This window comes from Rhinatrema bivittatum, chromosome 2 (assembly GCF_901001135.1).
Source record: "Rhinatrema bivittatum chromosome 2, aRhiBiv1.1, whole genome shotgun sequence".
NCBI lineage: Eukaryota > Metazoa > Chordata > Amphibia > Gymnophiona > Rhinatrematidae > Rhinatrema > Rhinatrema bivittatum.
This window is the reverse complement of record NC_042616.1, coordinates 261,423,302-261,438,558: the sequence shown is the minus strand read 5'-3', so window position 1 is coordinate 261,438,558 and position 15,257 is coordinate 261,423,302. Positions and strand designations below refer to the sequence as shown.

General features: G+C 46.3%; 1 protein-coding gene across 1 annotated transcript in view; it reads right to left on the bottom strand.

The window, feature by feature from the left end:
* TOP2B (DNA topoisomerase II beta) overlaps nt 1-15,257 on the bottom strand; it is a 777,593-nt gene that overhangs the window by 293,173 nt on the left and 469,163 nt on the right. The window contains 2 exon segments of the mRNA XM_029589448.1: nt 7,218-7,332; nt 7,443-7,535. Coding sequence (XP_029445308.1) covers nt 7,218-7,332; nt 7,443-7,535 — 208 coding nt within the window.

Sequence of the window (15,257 nt, the reverse complement as noted above, 5' to 3'; positions counted from 1 at the left end):
TGCTCACGGCCCAAACACATTACACAGACCCTATGAGGGTCTGTAATAGACATGGTGCGAGTACAGTCCGGGCATCGACGAAAACCCGACGCCATGGCCATAGAAACAATCGAGCCGCGGTACGGTCGACGGCCAGTAGGCCGCGAGGGCCAAACTCGAAGGTAATCGACGAAAAACAGTGAAAAACTTACCGGAGTACTGGGGCCTGAGAAAACTTAGAGGAGGGACCCCTGTGGGGCAAAATTATTTTAAATAAGTCCGTGAGGAAAATTCCTGTCAGGAATGTGTTCAGAGCTCCTAAACCGTGAGGCTACCGCTGCGCAGAAAAAAGAAGACTGAAGGGGGACCCCTGCTGGCTGCAGGGTTAGTGCCATGCTGGGCATGCCCAGTAGGGGCCAGTCAAAGTTCTGGAAACTTTGACAGAAGTTTTCCGTGATTGGGCTCCATCCTGCTTGTCCTGTGAGAAATATTGCTGAGATTACTTACCTGATAATCTCCTTTTCCTTAGTGTAGACAGATGGACTCAGAACAAGTGGGTATATTGTGCTCGTGCTAGCAGTTGGAGACGGATCTGACGTCAGCACGGGTACATATACCCCCACAGGAAGTGAAGCAACTCAGTAATCTTCCTTGCAAAAGCTGTTATGGATATATGTGTACTGACCGATCAATGAATTAGAAAACAGGATTCCCCTGACCGATTGATAGTAGCTGGAGACCGCCAGTGCTTCCAACCGGAAGGCGTCGACACCTGGTAGAGCGGACGCTCTTATGTAAGAAACTGACATGGCTTACCTTGAATTGGTGAAACCCATGTACACCAGCAGCCGGGCGGGATGCTGAGTCCATCTGTCTACACTAAGGAAAAGGAGATTATCAGGTAAGTAATCTCAGCATTTCCTAGCGTGTAGCCAGATGGACTCAGAACAAGTGGGATGTACAAAAGCTTTACTCCCGGACTGGGCGGGAGGCTGCCTGAGGACTGCGTAGAACTGCCCTCGTGAATGCTGTGTCTTCCCTGGCCTGGACATCCAGACGGTAAAATCTGGAAAAGGTATGGAAGGAGGACCATGTCGCCGCCTTACATATTTCTGCGGGCGACAGCATCCTCGATTCTGCCCAAGATGCTGCTTGTGCTCTGGTAGAATGAGCCTTGACCTGTAAAGGTGGTGACTTTCCGGCCTCTACGTAGGCCGCTCTGATAACTTCTTTGATCCAACGGGCTATGGTAGGCCGAGAGGCCGCTTCCCCTTGCTTCTTCCCGCTGTGAAGGACGAACAGATGGTCTGTCTTTCTTACTGCTTCTGTCTGTTCCAGGTATCTGGGTAGTAATCTGCCGATGTCGAGATGGCGTAGCAAACGCCCTTCTTCTGATTTCTTCAAGCCCGTCGTGGTTGGCAAAGATATGGTTTGGTTGAGGTGAAATTGTGAGACCACTTTAGGTAAAAAGGAGGGAACCGTGCGAAGATGGATAGCCTCAGGAGTGATTCTGAGAAAGGGATCACGGCAAGACAGCGCTTGTAGCTCTGAGATGCGGCATGCGGAACACACTGCCAGCAAGAACACCATCTTCAAAGTTAGCGAACGGAGAGACAGGCCCCGAAGGGGTCTGAAGGTGGATCCTGCGAGGAAATCCAAAACTATGTTGAGGTTCCACAGGGGCACTGGCCACTTCAGTGGCGGAAGAATGTGCTTGACTCCTTTCAGGAAGCGGGAAACATCTGGGTGCGTGGCAATGGTCTTGCCATCCCTCCTGGGACCGTAGCAAGACATCGCAGCCACCTGAACCTTGATGGAGCTTAGGGAGAGACCCTTCTGAAGCCCATCCTGTAGGAAATCCAGAACAATAGGGATTGTGGTCGCATGTGGATTGGTGCCATGAGTGTCGCACCAGGCTTCAAATACTCTCCAGATCCTTATGTAGGTGAGGGATGTGGAAAACTTGCGAGCTCGGAGGAGTGTATCTATCACCGGCTCCGAGTAACCTCTTTTCTTCAGTCTAGCCCTCTCAATGGCCAGACCATAAGAGAGAATTGAGCCGGATCCTCGTGGAGGATGGGACCTTGACGAAGCAGGTCCCTGAGAGGAGGCAGGGGAAGGGGCTCCCCTGCCAGTAGTCTTGTCATGTCCGTGTACCAAGGTCTTCTGGGCCAGTCTGGTGCCACTAGAAGAACTAGGCCTCTGTGTCTCTAAATCTTGTGAAGCAGGGCGCCCAGCAGGGGCCACGGAGGAAAGGCGTATAGCAGAGTCCCTGGAGGCCATGGCTGAACCAGGGCGTCGATCCCGTGAGAGAACGGATCTCGCTTGTGGCTGAAGTATCTGGGTACTTGAGCATTGGACCTGTCCGCTAATAGGTCCATGTCCGGAATCCCCCACTGATCCACGATCATCTGGAAGGCTGTGGGGGACAGCTGCCACTCTCCCGGATTTAGGCTTTCCCTGCTGAGGAAGTCGGCCGTGGCGTTGTCTCTTCCGGCAATGTGGACGGCGGAGATGTCCTGGAGAATCACCTCTGCCCAAGCCATCAGTGGGGCTATCTCTAGGGACACCTGTTGGCTTCTGGTTCCGCCTTGTCGATTGATGTATGCCACTATGGTGGCGTTGTCGAACATCACTCTGACTGCTCTGTTCCTCAGTCTGTGGGCAAATCGCAGGCATGCGAATCGGACTGCCCGTGCCTCTAGACGGTTGATGTTCCACCCCGACTCTTCTCTGTTCCACCGCCCTTGGGCGGTAAGCTCTTCGTAGTGTGCTCCCCATCCACTCAGGCTGGCATCTGTGGTGAGCAGAGTCCACGTGGGGGAGGACATCTTCGACCCCCTGCTCGTGTGGTCGGACTGCAACCACCACCGTAGCTGGGTCCGCAGTCTGGCTGGTAGAGGGAGATGCACGGAGTAATTCCGAAAGCGAGGGCTCCATCGAGAGAGGAGGGTGCGTTGTAGTGGTCTCATATGGGCCCTTGCCCAGGATACCACTTCCAGGGTGGATGCCATGAGACCGAGAACCTGCAGATAGTCCCAGGCTATGGGCCGACTGGCTCCCATCAAGGACCGTAGACGCATCTGGAGTTTTAACCTCCTCTTGGTAGTGAGGCTGACTTTGTCTGCCTGGGTGTCGAACCGAACTCCCAGGTATTCCAGTGATTGGGAAGGCTGTAGGTAACTCTTGCTTAGGTTGACTACCCATCACAGGCTTTCCAGAAGGGCGATCACTCTGTCGGTTGCCCGATGGCTCTCCTCTCGTGATTTCGCTCTGATCAGCCAATCGTCTAGGTAGGGATGGACAAGGATTCCTTCCCATCTGAGCGCCGCTGCTACTGCTACGATCACCTTGGTGAAGGTCCGCGGCGCCGTGGCTAACCCGAAGGGCAAAGCCCGGAATTGGAAGTGTTGTCCCAGAACCTTGAAGCGTAGGTAGCGCTGATTTGGAAAACACGCTCAGTGAGCGTGCAGGAGCTCCAAACTGCTTTGGAGACGGAAATTACTGAGTTGCTTCACTTCCTGTGGGGGTATATGTACCCGTGCTGACGTCAGATCCGTCTCCAACTGCTAGCACGAGCACACCATACCCACTTGTTCTGAGTCCATCTGGCTACAAGCTAGGAAAATTTCTGTTTCTAGTTCTCCAGTTTTGCACTGCATGCAGGTGATCTTGTGTTTCCATTCCAGTTTTTGTTTCCGAATTTGTAATTTGTGGTATTTTATTTTATATTAGATGAAGGTGGGTCTGTCTGTATTCTGTATGTGTGTGACAGATGTAGCATGTAGAGATTTGTATCAGTCTTATTTGTTGTATTTTCTCAACATGATCTTGCATTGAACTGCTGCCTTTTCGTGGGTAGGGCTATTGCTGTTTCATTTCTTGGAATTAGTGCTGCTTCGGTATGGCAGGTTTGATAAACATGTACAGAGTGGGGTTGGTTTGTTTTTTTCCCAGGTTTTGTATTATTTTACAATGCACCTGGTAGCAAAGGGAGTTTGTGATGCTGTTATTGAGATGACACCAGAATCAGAATATCAGTTATGTATGGTGAATTGTTCAGGGAAATTGTTCAGGGAAATGTTCAGGGAAACTTGATAGGAAGTGAGAGATTCCTGTTGATGCAGAGTATATGTATGTATTTAGTCCCATGATGGTCATGTGTTCAGTGTGTCATGAATGTGAATGTCATCTCTAAAATGTGTCCTGATAGAAAAAGGTTGAGAACAACTGATCTAGGGGATATGGGAGGGAGGGGGGGGGGGGGGGGGGAAGGATGGGAGGGCACCTTAACACCAACAATTTTGGATTGCTATTGGGGTGGGGAGGCAGTGTCAGCCTTGATGTCTTTGGAAAGGAGGGTGGGGGTCAATACTACTTAATGACAGGGTTAGGGGAGGGGCCATCGCTGAAAGAGAACTTTTATCTTTTATCATTTTAATTTGAGGTTTCTGTAATATGATGTAATCCACCTTAGGCAAAAGTTTTGAAGGAAGGCAGAATATAAATGGTATAAATAAATACATACATACATACAGAAATGTGAGCCAATTGTCTTTTTCTATGGCTTAATTCCACTGAAATTTCCAAATTCGTTGGATCTACCTCATATGGATGAATTAAATATAAAAAAATGGCAAATAATATATCATCCAACAAATCTATCAAAAGAATATTAAAAAATATAATACACAATTTATTAACTATACAATATTTACCTACATCACAATGTATCATAAATGTAAACAAAAACCATTACTAAACATTTTACAATCCCATAGATACAACAAACATACTCATATATTACCATACAGCACAACACACTACAAACCACACTCACATAACACAATTTAAAAATAATTGCTATTTGTATTGCTTGTTGGATCTGTGAGATTGTAATATGATGTTTGATGGTTTATATGGTTTACATTTATGATATATTGTGATGTAGGTGAATATTGTTTAGTTAATAACATTTTTGTGTGTTATATTTTGCAATATATCTTTTTTGGTAGATCATATGGATGCATGCCATAAATATAACATGCACAGTGAAGCCATAAAGCCCAGCAATCTCCACACTGAGTAAGTTGACGGTTTGCCAACTCTACGTTCTCTTTTCCACTGCAGCTACAATTTCATTTTGTCTGTTCATGGGGACAGACCACCGAATCACATCTAACAAATTCCCAATGAACTCCAACTGAGTTGTCGAGTTTAGATTAGACTTTATTGGCATAATTCAACCAAATGACAGGGTGACAACCACCACAAAACCATCAATTTTACAATTTTCCCTACACCCAAGTCCCTAGCCAGTTAACATCAAAAACCCAAACGAGACAAAGAGTACATTTTCACAATTAGATACATGTCCTGCCTTCTCATGAACCACAAAATATTCATCTATCCTTCTAGGCGAACTCTGAGGTTTCAATAGTGTCTTCTAGTCTGAGACTGGGGTAATTGTTGACAAACCCTACCAAGATCCAAATGGTTCCTTGCACTGATTCATTTTTCCTCAACTGAGATGTGTTCTTGATGAGCCACTCACCCAGCCAGGAAACAGATGAACCCCAAGTTTGCATAAATAGGTTGCAATGAGAGGTAGGTATTTAGTGAAAACAGGCAAAAATGCAAAGACAAAAGGCCACATGTGGGGTGGTGCAGTCCTCTTACCACAAATCTGTAATACCTCCTGTGACTTGGGTGTCTCTGTGTAGGTGTAGGCCTCCTTGAGACCCACTCATCATAGCCAGTTCCCTCTGTTTAAGGGTGAAAACAGTGCTCAGGGAAATCATCTTGAGCCTTTCCTTTTTAGGAATTTGCTTAAGGCCCTTAGATCTAGGATGAGTCTTAATTCTCCTGTCTTCCTGGAGACCAGGAAGTATCTGGAGTAAAAGCCCTGCTCTCTCTCCTGCAATGAGACAGCAAGAGGGAAAAGATTTACATTCTTATGCTGTCAGTATGAGCTTTCAGAATAGCACCAAAGATGCCAAGGACCTCTTTGAAGAAGCCTGGCTATCAATTTGACCGGCTTCCTATTAGAACTTGCAAGGCTGGCTTCTTCAAACTGGGTTTAAGTTCACCAGCAACAAAAGCACAGTGCCTGTCCTTCTGTGACCAAGCTTCTCAGGGTGATATCCTAGAATAAATTTCAGTGCCATCAGCATTCTGGTGGGGGTTTTTTTGTTTTTAGATTTTTGGTGTTTTGTTTTGTTTTTTAAGGCAAATGTAACAATTTGTGATACTCAGTCATCTTTCATGCACACTTGGAAATTAATTTGAAGCCACTGGCCTACTTTTCGGACATGCTAAAAAAAACCCCAAAAACACACAAAAAAAAACCCAAACATTGAAGCAAAATCAAAAGATGGGAAAATATGCTTGTGAGAGAAAAATGCACCAGAGGCTTGCCCAGTGCCTACAACTGGAAAAAATGGGAAGTGGAGCATGGCGAGGGGAGGAAACAGATAATTCAGCAAAATGTCAAAGAATAAAACTAACTTGAAAACGGCCCAAAAACCCTGACTACGGAACTAAGAGGGCAATATACAAAAATTTCTGTCCAAGACCAGGAATTAAATTAACATGTGCTGAAAAAAAGCCATAGAGCCTGGTGGGATGGGTCACTGCAGTATGGAACATCTTGCACATATGCAGTAAAGCCTTTTAGGAATTGATTTTCTAAAGGATTTATGCACATAAAACCCAATTTATGATGTAAATTGTCTTTTGAAAATCAAACAGGAGCCAGTGTGTGGAAAAGTATGAGCATAACTTGATTACGAAAGCACTTTCATGTGACCTTGCAAGAGGTGACCCACGGAATTGGGGTGGGGAAAGGATTTGCACATATACTTCCAATTTTCTAAAGTATATGCATAAATCTACATGTATAAATTATGCCTGCTAGAGAGTTGGTGTAATTTCATGAGCATATGGCAGCACACAAAATTACACCTTTGAGGTTATCTGCAAATTTCTAAATCTGCTTTAAAAATCTGGGCTAAAATCTGCAACTACAAGGTACCCACAGACTTTTGCCCTGTGTGGGCTGTTTGAAAATTAACCTCTTAGTCTATCAAAGCTCCAAACATTTTGTTACATTTGGCACCATGTATGGTTATGCCATCCACTTGTGTAACACTGTAATATGTTACATACATGTAGCATTACTAGGAAGACAGGATTAAACCATAAGATTATGTTTAACACTACAATGCAGATGTACTTACCATCAACAAGAGACGGAATAGATCGCTCATTGTCGGAGTTTGAGAACAGAATCAGCTCCTTGTTAATGAAATCATTGTACGTCAAGTGCTTCGTCGCTGTACCATACAAGAATTGCTAAAAGTAAAACAATACAAACAGTGCTGCAGCATCATGTCTGAAGTAAGTACTTTCCCTTTGCCCTCCCAACCCCAAAGCAATATAATCTTCCCCTTATTAAAATGTACCTCTGGCAAGCCGTGCAACCGACGCTGTCTTCTATCTTCCATAAAATTTGTTAGCCATTCTTTTCTGTCATCAATCTTCTTTTTACTAAAGGCCTTTATAAAACAAGAGTATTAATCACCTAAAATACTTTTCATGTTAAATTTACAAGCAATAATCCTGTAAACAAAAAACAGAAAATGTAACTAGCTCCAGGGCTTGCAGATCCTCTTCGTTTGCAGATAGGAGCTGCTACTGTCAGTCCATGACACAGCTGATATGCTCAAGACTGTGAAGAGTGAAGGGGGAGAACAACAACAATTGCATGGGTGACCTCTGCTGGCATTCCACAGTGTTGAAAATTTCATTCTCAGCAGGGAAGGATCAGGATGATTTCTGCCTCATTCAGGAAAGCTACCGCATGATAACATTCAAGCTGGGTTAAACACCCTCCGTTTCACTATTTGGTCAGAGTCAGATTATCTAATACTTTAAAAAAAAAAAAAAAGGGTGAAAACACTGATTTCTTTGCAGGCCTTTGGGGCACTGTGATAACAGCTCCCATGTTTCTTCTTGTTTTTGCTTTAGTTCTTTTTTGTTAACTTGTGTTTGTACATGCTACTTGTTTTGTGCTTAAATTCAGAGGTATATTTTTAAATATTTTATAAACCAGTAAGGGCAAGTATATAGGATGGGTAGGTTATAAATTCACTAAATAAAATAAATTACAGTTGGGACAATAACGTGAAAATTAATGTACCATTTTATCATAGGTGCAAATGAAAAATAAGCATGACAATTTTTATTTTCTTCTACAAAAAAACCCAGAGGAAGGATTTCATGGCATGTTTAATGAAACAATTATTTTTAACTTGTTTGACTCTCCCACTTGTGAGGTGTTACACTTCATGCCTGAGTGGAACTGAGGTACTACTTTACATGGTTATACAAAATGCAAGTAAATGCTTCAGATCAACACAAACATTTCTGTTTGTTATATGCAGAATTGAACTTACATGGCTTTCTATAAACTTTGGGGTAACATTATTGGAAAATTTGTGCAGGATTTTTCCTACTCTCCTTTCTTTGTATAAATGGTATTGCTGTACATATCAGTTAACCATAATAATGATCACTAAGTGTATTAAAATATTTTATAGGATATTAAAATAGAGCAGAGTTGCTTACCTGTAACAGGTGTTCTCCCAGGACAGCAGGATATAGTCCTTATATATGGGTGACGTCACTGGACGAAGCCCTATTTCGGAACACTTCTGTCAAAGTTTCTAGAAACTTTGACTGGCACACTGAACACACTGAGCATGCCCAGCTCGCCATGATCCCTGTGTCCACAGGGGTCTCCCTTCAGTCTCGTTTGTAGCAAAAAGCAAGAGCGAAAAAATAAAATAAAAAATGTAAGCAGATCCAACTCCGCGGGGTGGCGGGTGGGTTTCTTGAGGACTGCATCCTGCTGTCCTGGGAGAACACCTGTTACAGGTAAGCAAATCTGCTTTCTCCCAGGAAAAGCAGGATAGTAGGCCTCACATACAGGCCAATACACTAAAGCGCGGCCGCGGTTACCCTGTTTCTAACCCACTTTCTACCCACAATTTGGCCGCATAAGTCTAACCCGCGATTCACTATCCGTTTTTACCAATCTTTACCGCTTCTTTAAATCGACGCGTATCCCTTTCCGCCCGCGGCATGTATATATGATATGTAAACGATTGGATTAGCTATTCCCTCCCATACAGTAACGTGCGGCCCGATTGTCGCCGTTTTAACCAACTGTTTTGCCGCGTCTTTAACCCGCTAATTTACCGCCTACCCTGACCCTGGCATTAGAGGGATGTGACAGCAATAGGCAGGCTCCGGTCAAATAAGTGGGTGGGTTGGAGCAAGCGAGTAATGGTGTGGCCTGGTTCTCCTACGCTCGGGCATCGGGGATTGCCAGTCCTCTCTCCCCCCCTCCCAAAGCAAGGCGCAGGGCGAAAATCGACTCGACATGTTATTAAAGCAAATAGAAATTGTAACAAAAGTAAACTTACTGCATGCTTCCAGCAGCCCCAGTCCTCTCTCCCCTCCTCCCGAGGCGCCCACCGCGGCTCCCCTGCCTCCCGGGGGCAGCCGGCGGCGAAAGCGATTTCCAGCAGCCCCGCTGGCGAAGGTGCATGAGCGCATGTCCAATTTGGGCGCTCAAGCAGCGAAGGCGCATGCGTGCACGCCGTGACCTCGGACTTCCATCCCGGCGCTCAGGTCACGGCGTGCGCTCATGCGCGTTCGCTGCTTGAGCGCCCAAATCGGACGTGCGCTCATGCACCTTCGCCAGCGGGGCTGCTGGAAATCGCTTTCGCCGCCGGCTGCCCCCGGGAGGCAGGGGAGCCTCGGTGGGCGCCTCGGGAGGAGGGGAGCTGCATGAACGCATGTCCAATTTGGGTGCTCAAGCAGCGAAGGCGCATGAACGCACACTGTGACCTCGGACTTCCATCCGAGGTCACGTCCATCATAGAAACATAGAAACATAGAAACATAGAAATGACGGCAGAAGAAGACCAAATGGCCCATCTAGTCTGCCCAGCAAGCTTCACACATATTTTCTCTCATACTTATCTGTTTCTCTTAGCTCTTGGTTCTATTTCCCTTCCATCCCCACCTTTAATGTAGAGAGCAGTGATGGAGCTGCATCCAAGTGAAATATCTAGCTTGATTAGTTTGGGGTAGTAGCCGCCGCAATAAGCAAGCTACACCCATGCTTATTTGTTTTACCCAGACTATGTTATTAGCCCTTATTGCTTGTTTTTCTTCTCCCCTGCCGTTGAAGCAGGGAGCTATGCTGGATATGCGTGACGTATAAGTCTTCTCCCATGCCGTTGAAGCAGAGAGCCATGCTGGATGTGCATCGAAAGTGAAGTATCAGGCCCATTTGGTTTGGGGTAGTAACCGCCGTAACAAGCCAGCTACTCCCCGCTTTGTGAGTGCGAACCCTCTTTTCTTCTCCCCTGCCGTTGAATCAGAGAACTATGCTGTATATGCATTGAAAGTGAAGTATCAGGCTTATTTGATTTGGGGTAGTAACCGCCGTAACAAGCCAGCTACTCCCCTCTTTGTGAGTGTGAATCCTTTTTTCCACATTTCCTCTTGCTGTTGAAGCTTAGAGCGATGTTGGAGTCAAGCCTGTGTATGTTTATTTAATAAGGGTATTGACTCCAGGCAGTAGCCATCATTCTGGCGAGTCACCCACTCTTCATTGGCAGCCTCTTGACTTTATGGATCCACAGTGTTTATCCCACGCCCCTTTGAAGTCCTTCACAGTTCTGGTCTTCACCACATCCTCCGGAAGGGCATTCCAGGCATCCACCACCCTCTCCGTGAAGAAATACTTCCTGACATTGGTTCTGAATCTTCCTCCCTGGAGCTTCAAATCGTGACCCCTGGTTCTGCTGATTTTTTTCCTTAGGAAAAGGTTTGTCGTTGTCTTTTGATCATTAACACCTTTCAAGTATCTGAAAGTCTGTATCATATCACCTCTGCTCCTCCTTTCCTCCAGGGTGTACATATTTAGATTCTTCAATCTCTCCTCGTACGTCATCCGATGAAGATCCTCCACCTTCCTGGTCGCCCTTCTCTGTACCGCCTCCATCTTGTCTTTGTCTTTTCAAATGACAGGTACCAGCGCACCCAGGATACCGTATAGGCACTGTATAGTGCTCTATACAGTAAAATGTTTTACTGTTTAAACTGTTATATGTAAAGCCTGTTGCTAAATTATTGTTTAACTGTAAACCGAGGTGATGTATAACTATACGTACCGCGGTATAAAAGAATCTATAAATAAATAAATAAATAAAATGGATTGCGCTTCATGGACGCGTTTTGGACGCGGCTTGCATTTGCATGCCATTTAAATACTGTATCGAGCGGTATGTGATCTGAACTGTGTGCGCAGCAAACGAGCGGGCGCCCGGCACTGCTGCACTTTTTCTTACGCACCCTTACTGTATCGGCCTGATATTGGGTGATTAGCAAGCTATAGGCTGACTCATATTACAACAGGCCAATAGCAGACAACTCATGCAGCAGGCACAATAATTGGGGTTCTATTTGCAATGATGAGGCAGCCTGAAATTAAAGCAGGTGGTTGCGGAAGGAGTTGGGGATTATACTGGAACAAAGTTTTTCAAGGCAGATTGGCCAAAGGCAGAGTCTTGATGAATTTCCATATCTAAACAGTAGAGGGCTATGAATGTGTGAAGAGAGCTCCATGTCGCAGCCTAGCAGATGTCGGCAATTGGTACTGAACAATAGTGTGCTACCGATGTTGCCATGGCTCTTACAGACTGTGCCTGCACTCACTCCTGGAGAGGAAGGCCCACTTCCTCATAGCAGAATTCAATACAGTCTGCTAGCCAGTTGGAGAGTGTTTGTTTGCCCACTGGAACTTGCCGCTTGTCTTTGTCAAAGAAGCAAAGAGTTGGGTGGATTTCCTATGCAGTGCAGTGCGGTCTAGATAGAATGCAAGTGCACGCTTACAGTTCAAGGTGTGCAAAACCCTCTCGCCCTAGTGAGAGTGAAGCTTTGGAAAAGAGTAGGCAGACTATAGACTGAGTAAAATGAGAGGCTGTGTCCACTTTAAGAAGAAATTTAGGGTGAGTACGGAGGACTACTCTGTTACGGAGGAACCTAGTGTCGGGTGAGTATACAAAGGCTTGTAACTCATGGACCCTTTTAGCAGAGGTGATGGCTACGAGGAAAAGAATTTTCCATGTTAGAATTTTAACGTTATAGGAATGCAAAGGCTCGAACGGGGAACACATTAGCCTTGTAAGCACTACATTTAGGCCCCATTCCGTAACCGGTGTTCGTAGAAGAGGCTCAAGTCATAGAAAACCCATGATAAGCCGACTCATAAGGGGTTGAGCCATTAACAGGGCATCACCTACTCCCTGGTAGTACGCTGAGATGGACTGAGTTGTACCCATGCAGATGATGTCTGGGGATCAGAAGCCGAAAGGTATCCTAGATAGCCTAATAGAGATGGAGTGGGGCAGGAAAAAGGAGCCAATACCTTTTTGTGCACGCCATTTGGTAAATCTTGCTGATTTCAAATAGTAAGATTTACGTGTGGAAGATTTTCGTGAAGCTACAAGTACCTGAGAATATCAGTGAGTCTGTGTTATGAGGTTGACCTGTGGGCAGGCGAATTGGTTCCTGGAGTGATAGGTTGAGAAGCATGGGAAAGGATACTTGTCAAGGCCAGTATGGGGTTATGAGAATCATTGAAAACATGTCCTGCTGTACGTTCACGAGAGTTTTGGCTATGAGTGGTATCAGAAGAGATGCATATAGGAGGCCTTTGTTGCAGGGGCGAGCAAAGGCGTCCATGGCTAACGCATTTCAAAGCCCGTGTAGGGAGCAGAATCTGTCCACTATGTGGCTCGATTCAGATGCAGGAGGTCGATGGTTGGTTGACCTTAGCGCTAGAAGATTTAACTCGCTACACATGGATTCAGAGGCAACTTGTGGGGATGGAGACATCAATTGAGATGGTCTGTTAGTATGTTCGGTATGCCTGTTAGATAAGTGGCCAGGAGATGCATGGAGTGTGCAAGGGCCAAGGCCCAGAACTGCGCGGCTTCTTGGCAGAGCAGATAAGAGCCTGTGCGTCCCTGTTTGTTCGAGTACCACATTGCCACTATGTTGTTTGTCTGTATCCACAAAATGTTGTGTGAGAGGCAGTGTTTGAAGGCATAAAGGGCATAACACATGGCTCGAAGCTCCAGGAAGTTGAACTGAGACTTTTCATGGAGCGGCGTCAACGCATTTTGGGTTTGGAGAGTGTTGATACGAGCTCTCCAACCCAAGTTGGATGCGACCGTGGCCAAGATCATCTGAGGATTTGGTTACTGAATCGGTGATATGGATCAGGGACGGAAGCGGTTAAACGGCTTAGAGCCACTGAAATCTTAAAATCCACTGAGTTCTTCTCATGGCTAGTCTGGCCGTAGGAGTGACGTGGATCATGGAAACCATGTGGCCCAGCAATGGAAGAACTGATGGGCTGAGGTTATATTGCATGCGCGCAGAGAAGTGGACAATTTGATAGGATGTCTGCGTGGTAGTTGGGCAGGAAGGCCATTGCGCCTGTAGTGCCCAGATCTGCTCCATATGGGATTTATGATAGTTGATCAGAATTCCCAGCCAAATGTAGTAGATTTATAGTGAATCTTAGAGAATTTAGAGCTTCTTGTTTGGATTGACTCCTTATTGGGCAGTCGTCCAGGTAAGGAAACACGTGAATGCTGCTGTTCTTTGTAGATGAGCGGCAGTCATGCTAGGCATTTGGTAAAATACACAAGTTGTTGAAGCTAGTTCGAATGGCAGATCTTGGTATTGAAAATGTTGTTGACTCACTATGAAGCATATAGAAAGTCCAGATAATAGAGGCAATCCCCTTGTTGTAGTAAGGAAAGCATGGTGCCGAGAGACACCATATTGAACTTTTCTTTCTGAAGAAATTTGTTGAGATTTCTGAGGTCCAGGATGGGTGGAGGTCGCCTGTTTTCTTTGAGTAAGAAATAGTGGAATTAAAATCCTCTGCCTTGTTGCATCTGGGGAACGGTATCCCGAGCCCTGGTCCTTAGTGGGATGGACCGTTCTGTTATCTAGCAAGATTGAAAATCCAGGAGCCTGCCCAACTGGCGGAGCTGGTGTGATCTGGATATCAGTTGGTCTCACGCGGGAGCGGTAAAAGGTCTTTTTAGCATCCCTCTTTGCTGTGCAAGAAACATTGAGAGCTGTTGCAGGGTCTCGCGGTGGTCTTGCAATTGAGCCACTGTCTGCTGGACCTTGTGCACGAAGAGATTATCTGCAGTGCATGGCAGATCAGCTAGTTTATCTTGGACTTTGGGCCGTAAATCAGGGGCCGTAAGCCAGGTTCACCATCAAGCACTAAGTCCTGTTGCTGGCAACGGGAGGACGTTTCAAAGCAATCACATGTTGCTCGAATTTCATGTGGATGGCAGAGAGGTTCCCTTGGAGTTGTATAAAATATAGCTGATAAATAGCAATATGTGACACCAATATAGTTCTTGGAAGAAGTTACAATCTAGACCCTCCTGAAAACTTCTGGTCTTTAGTGACTAGGTCGAAAGGAATGGTTTCAGACACGTCCTTTACTTAGGTCTCGATGGGATCGGTGCCGAAGCGGGATTAGCGTGCCCATCGCTGTTCATGGATCCCGGGGTAGGTATAGGGGTCCGTGGAGGCTCAGAAGGATGAGTCGGCGTCGATGACTTAGGCTGTCGTTGGTAGGTGCCACAACGAGGCGGTGCCACAACGGTGCAAATATCAATGGCTCCGGTGTTAGTAGATTCCGGAAGGCATCGAGGGCAGAATAACGGAAGAGGACGTCCAGCTCCTCACTGGAAACTGGTATAGGTAGCATAGCTACAGGGGGAGACAGGCTAGGCATTACTGGCACTTCCACATGAATCTGTGGTGGCTCAGTACCTGGCACCGTGTCGGTGGGGGAACGCCTCGGTGCCTCGGGTGCAGAGGAGCATGGAGACTCTTGTTCCTGGGCCCGCTTCGCAACTGGCTCAATGGACATTGATGCCAGTGTGGTATCAGTGCCGGCACCGAACGCGGAACCACTTCGGTGCCGGCGATGATGTTTCCCTCGGTGCTCGGCCTGGTCATTCATCAGCACCGAGGAAACTGCCACAGATGTCCAGGATGGTGTCGGTAATGGACGGTTACCGTGGCAGTGAAAATGTTTCCCTCTGTGCTCGGCCCGGTCATTCTCCAGCACAGAGGAAGCTGCTACCAATGTCCAGAAT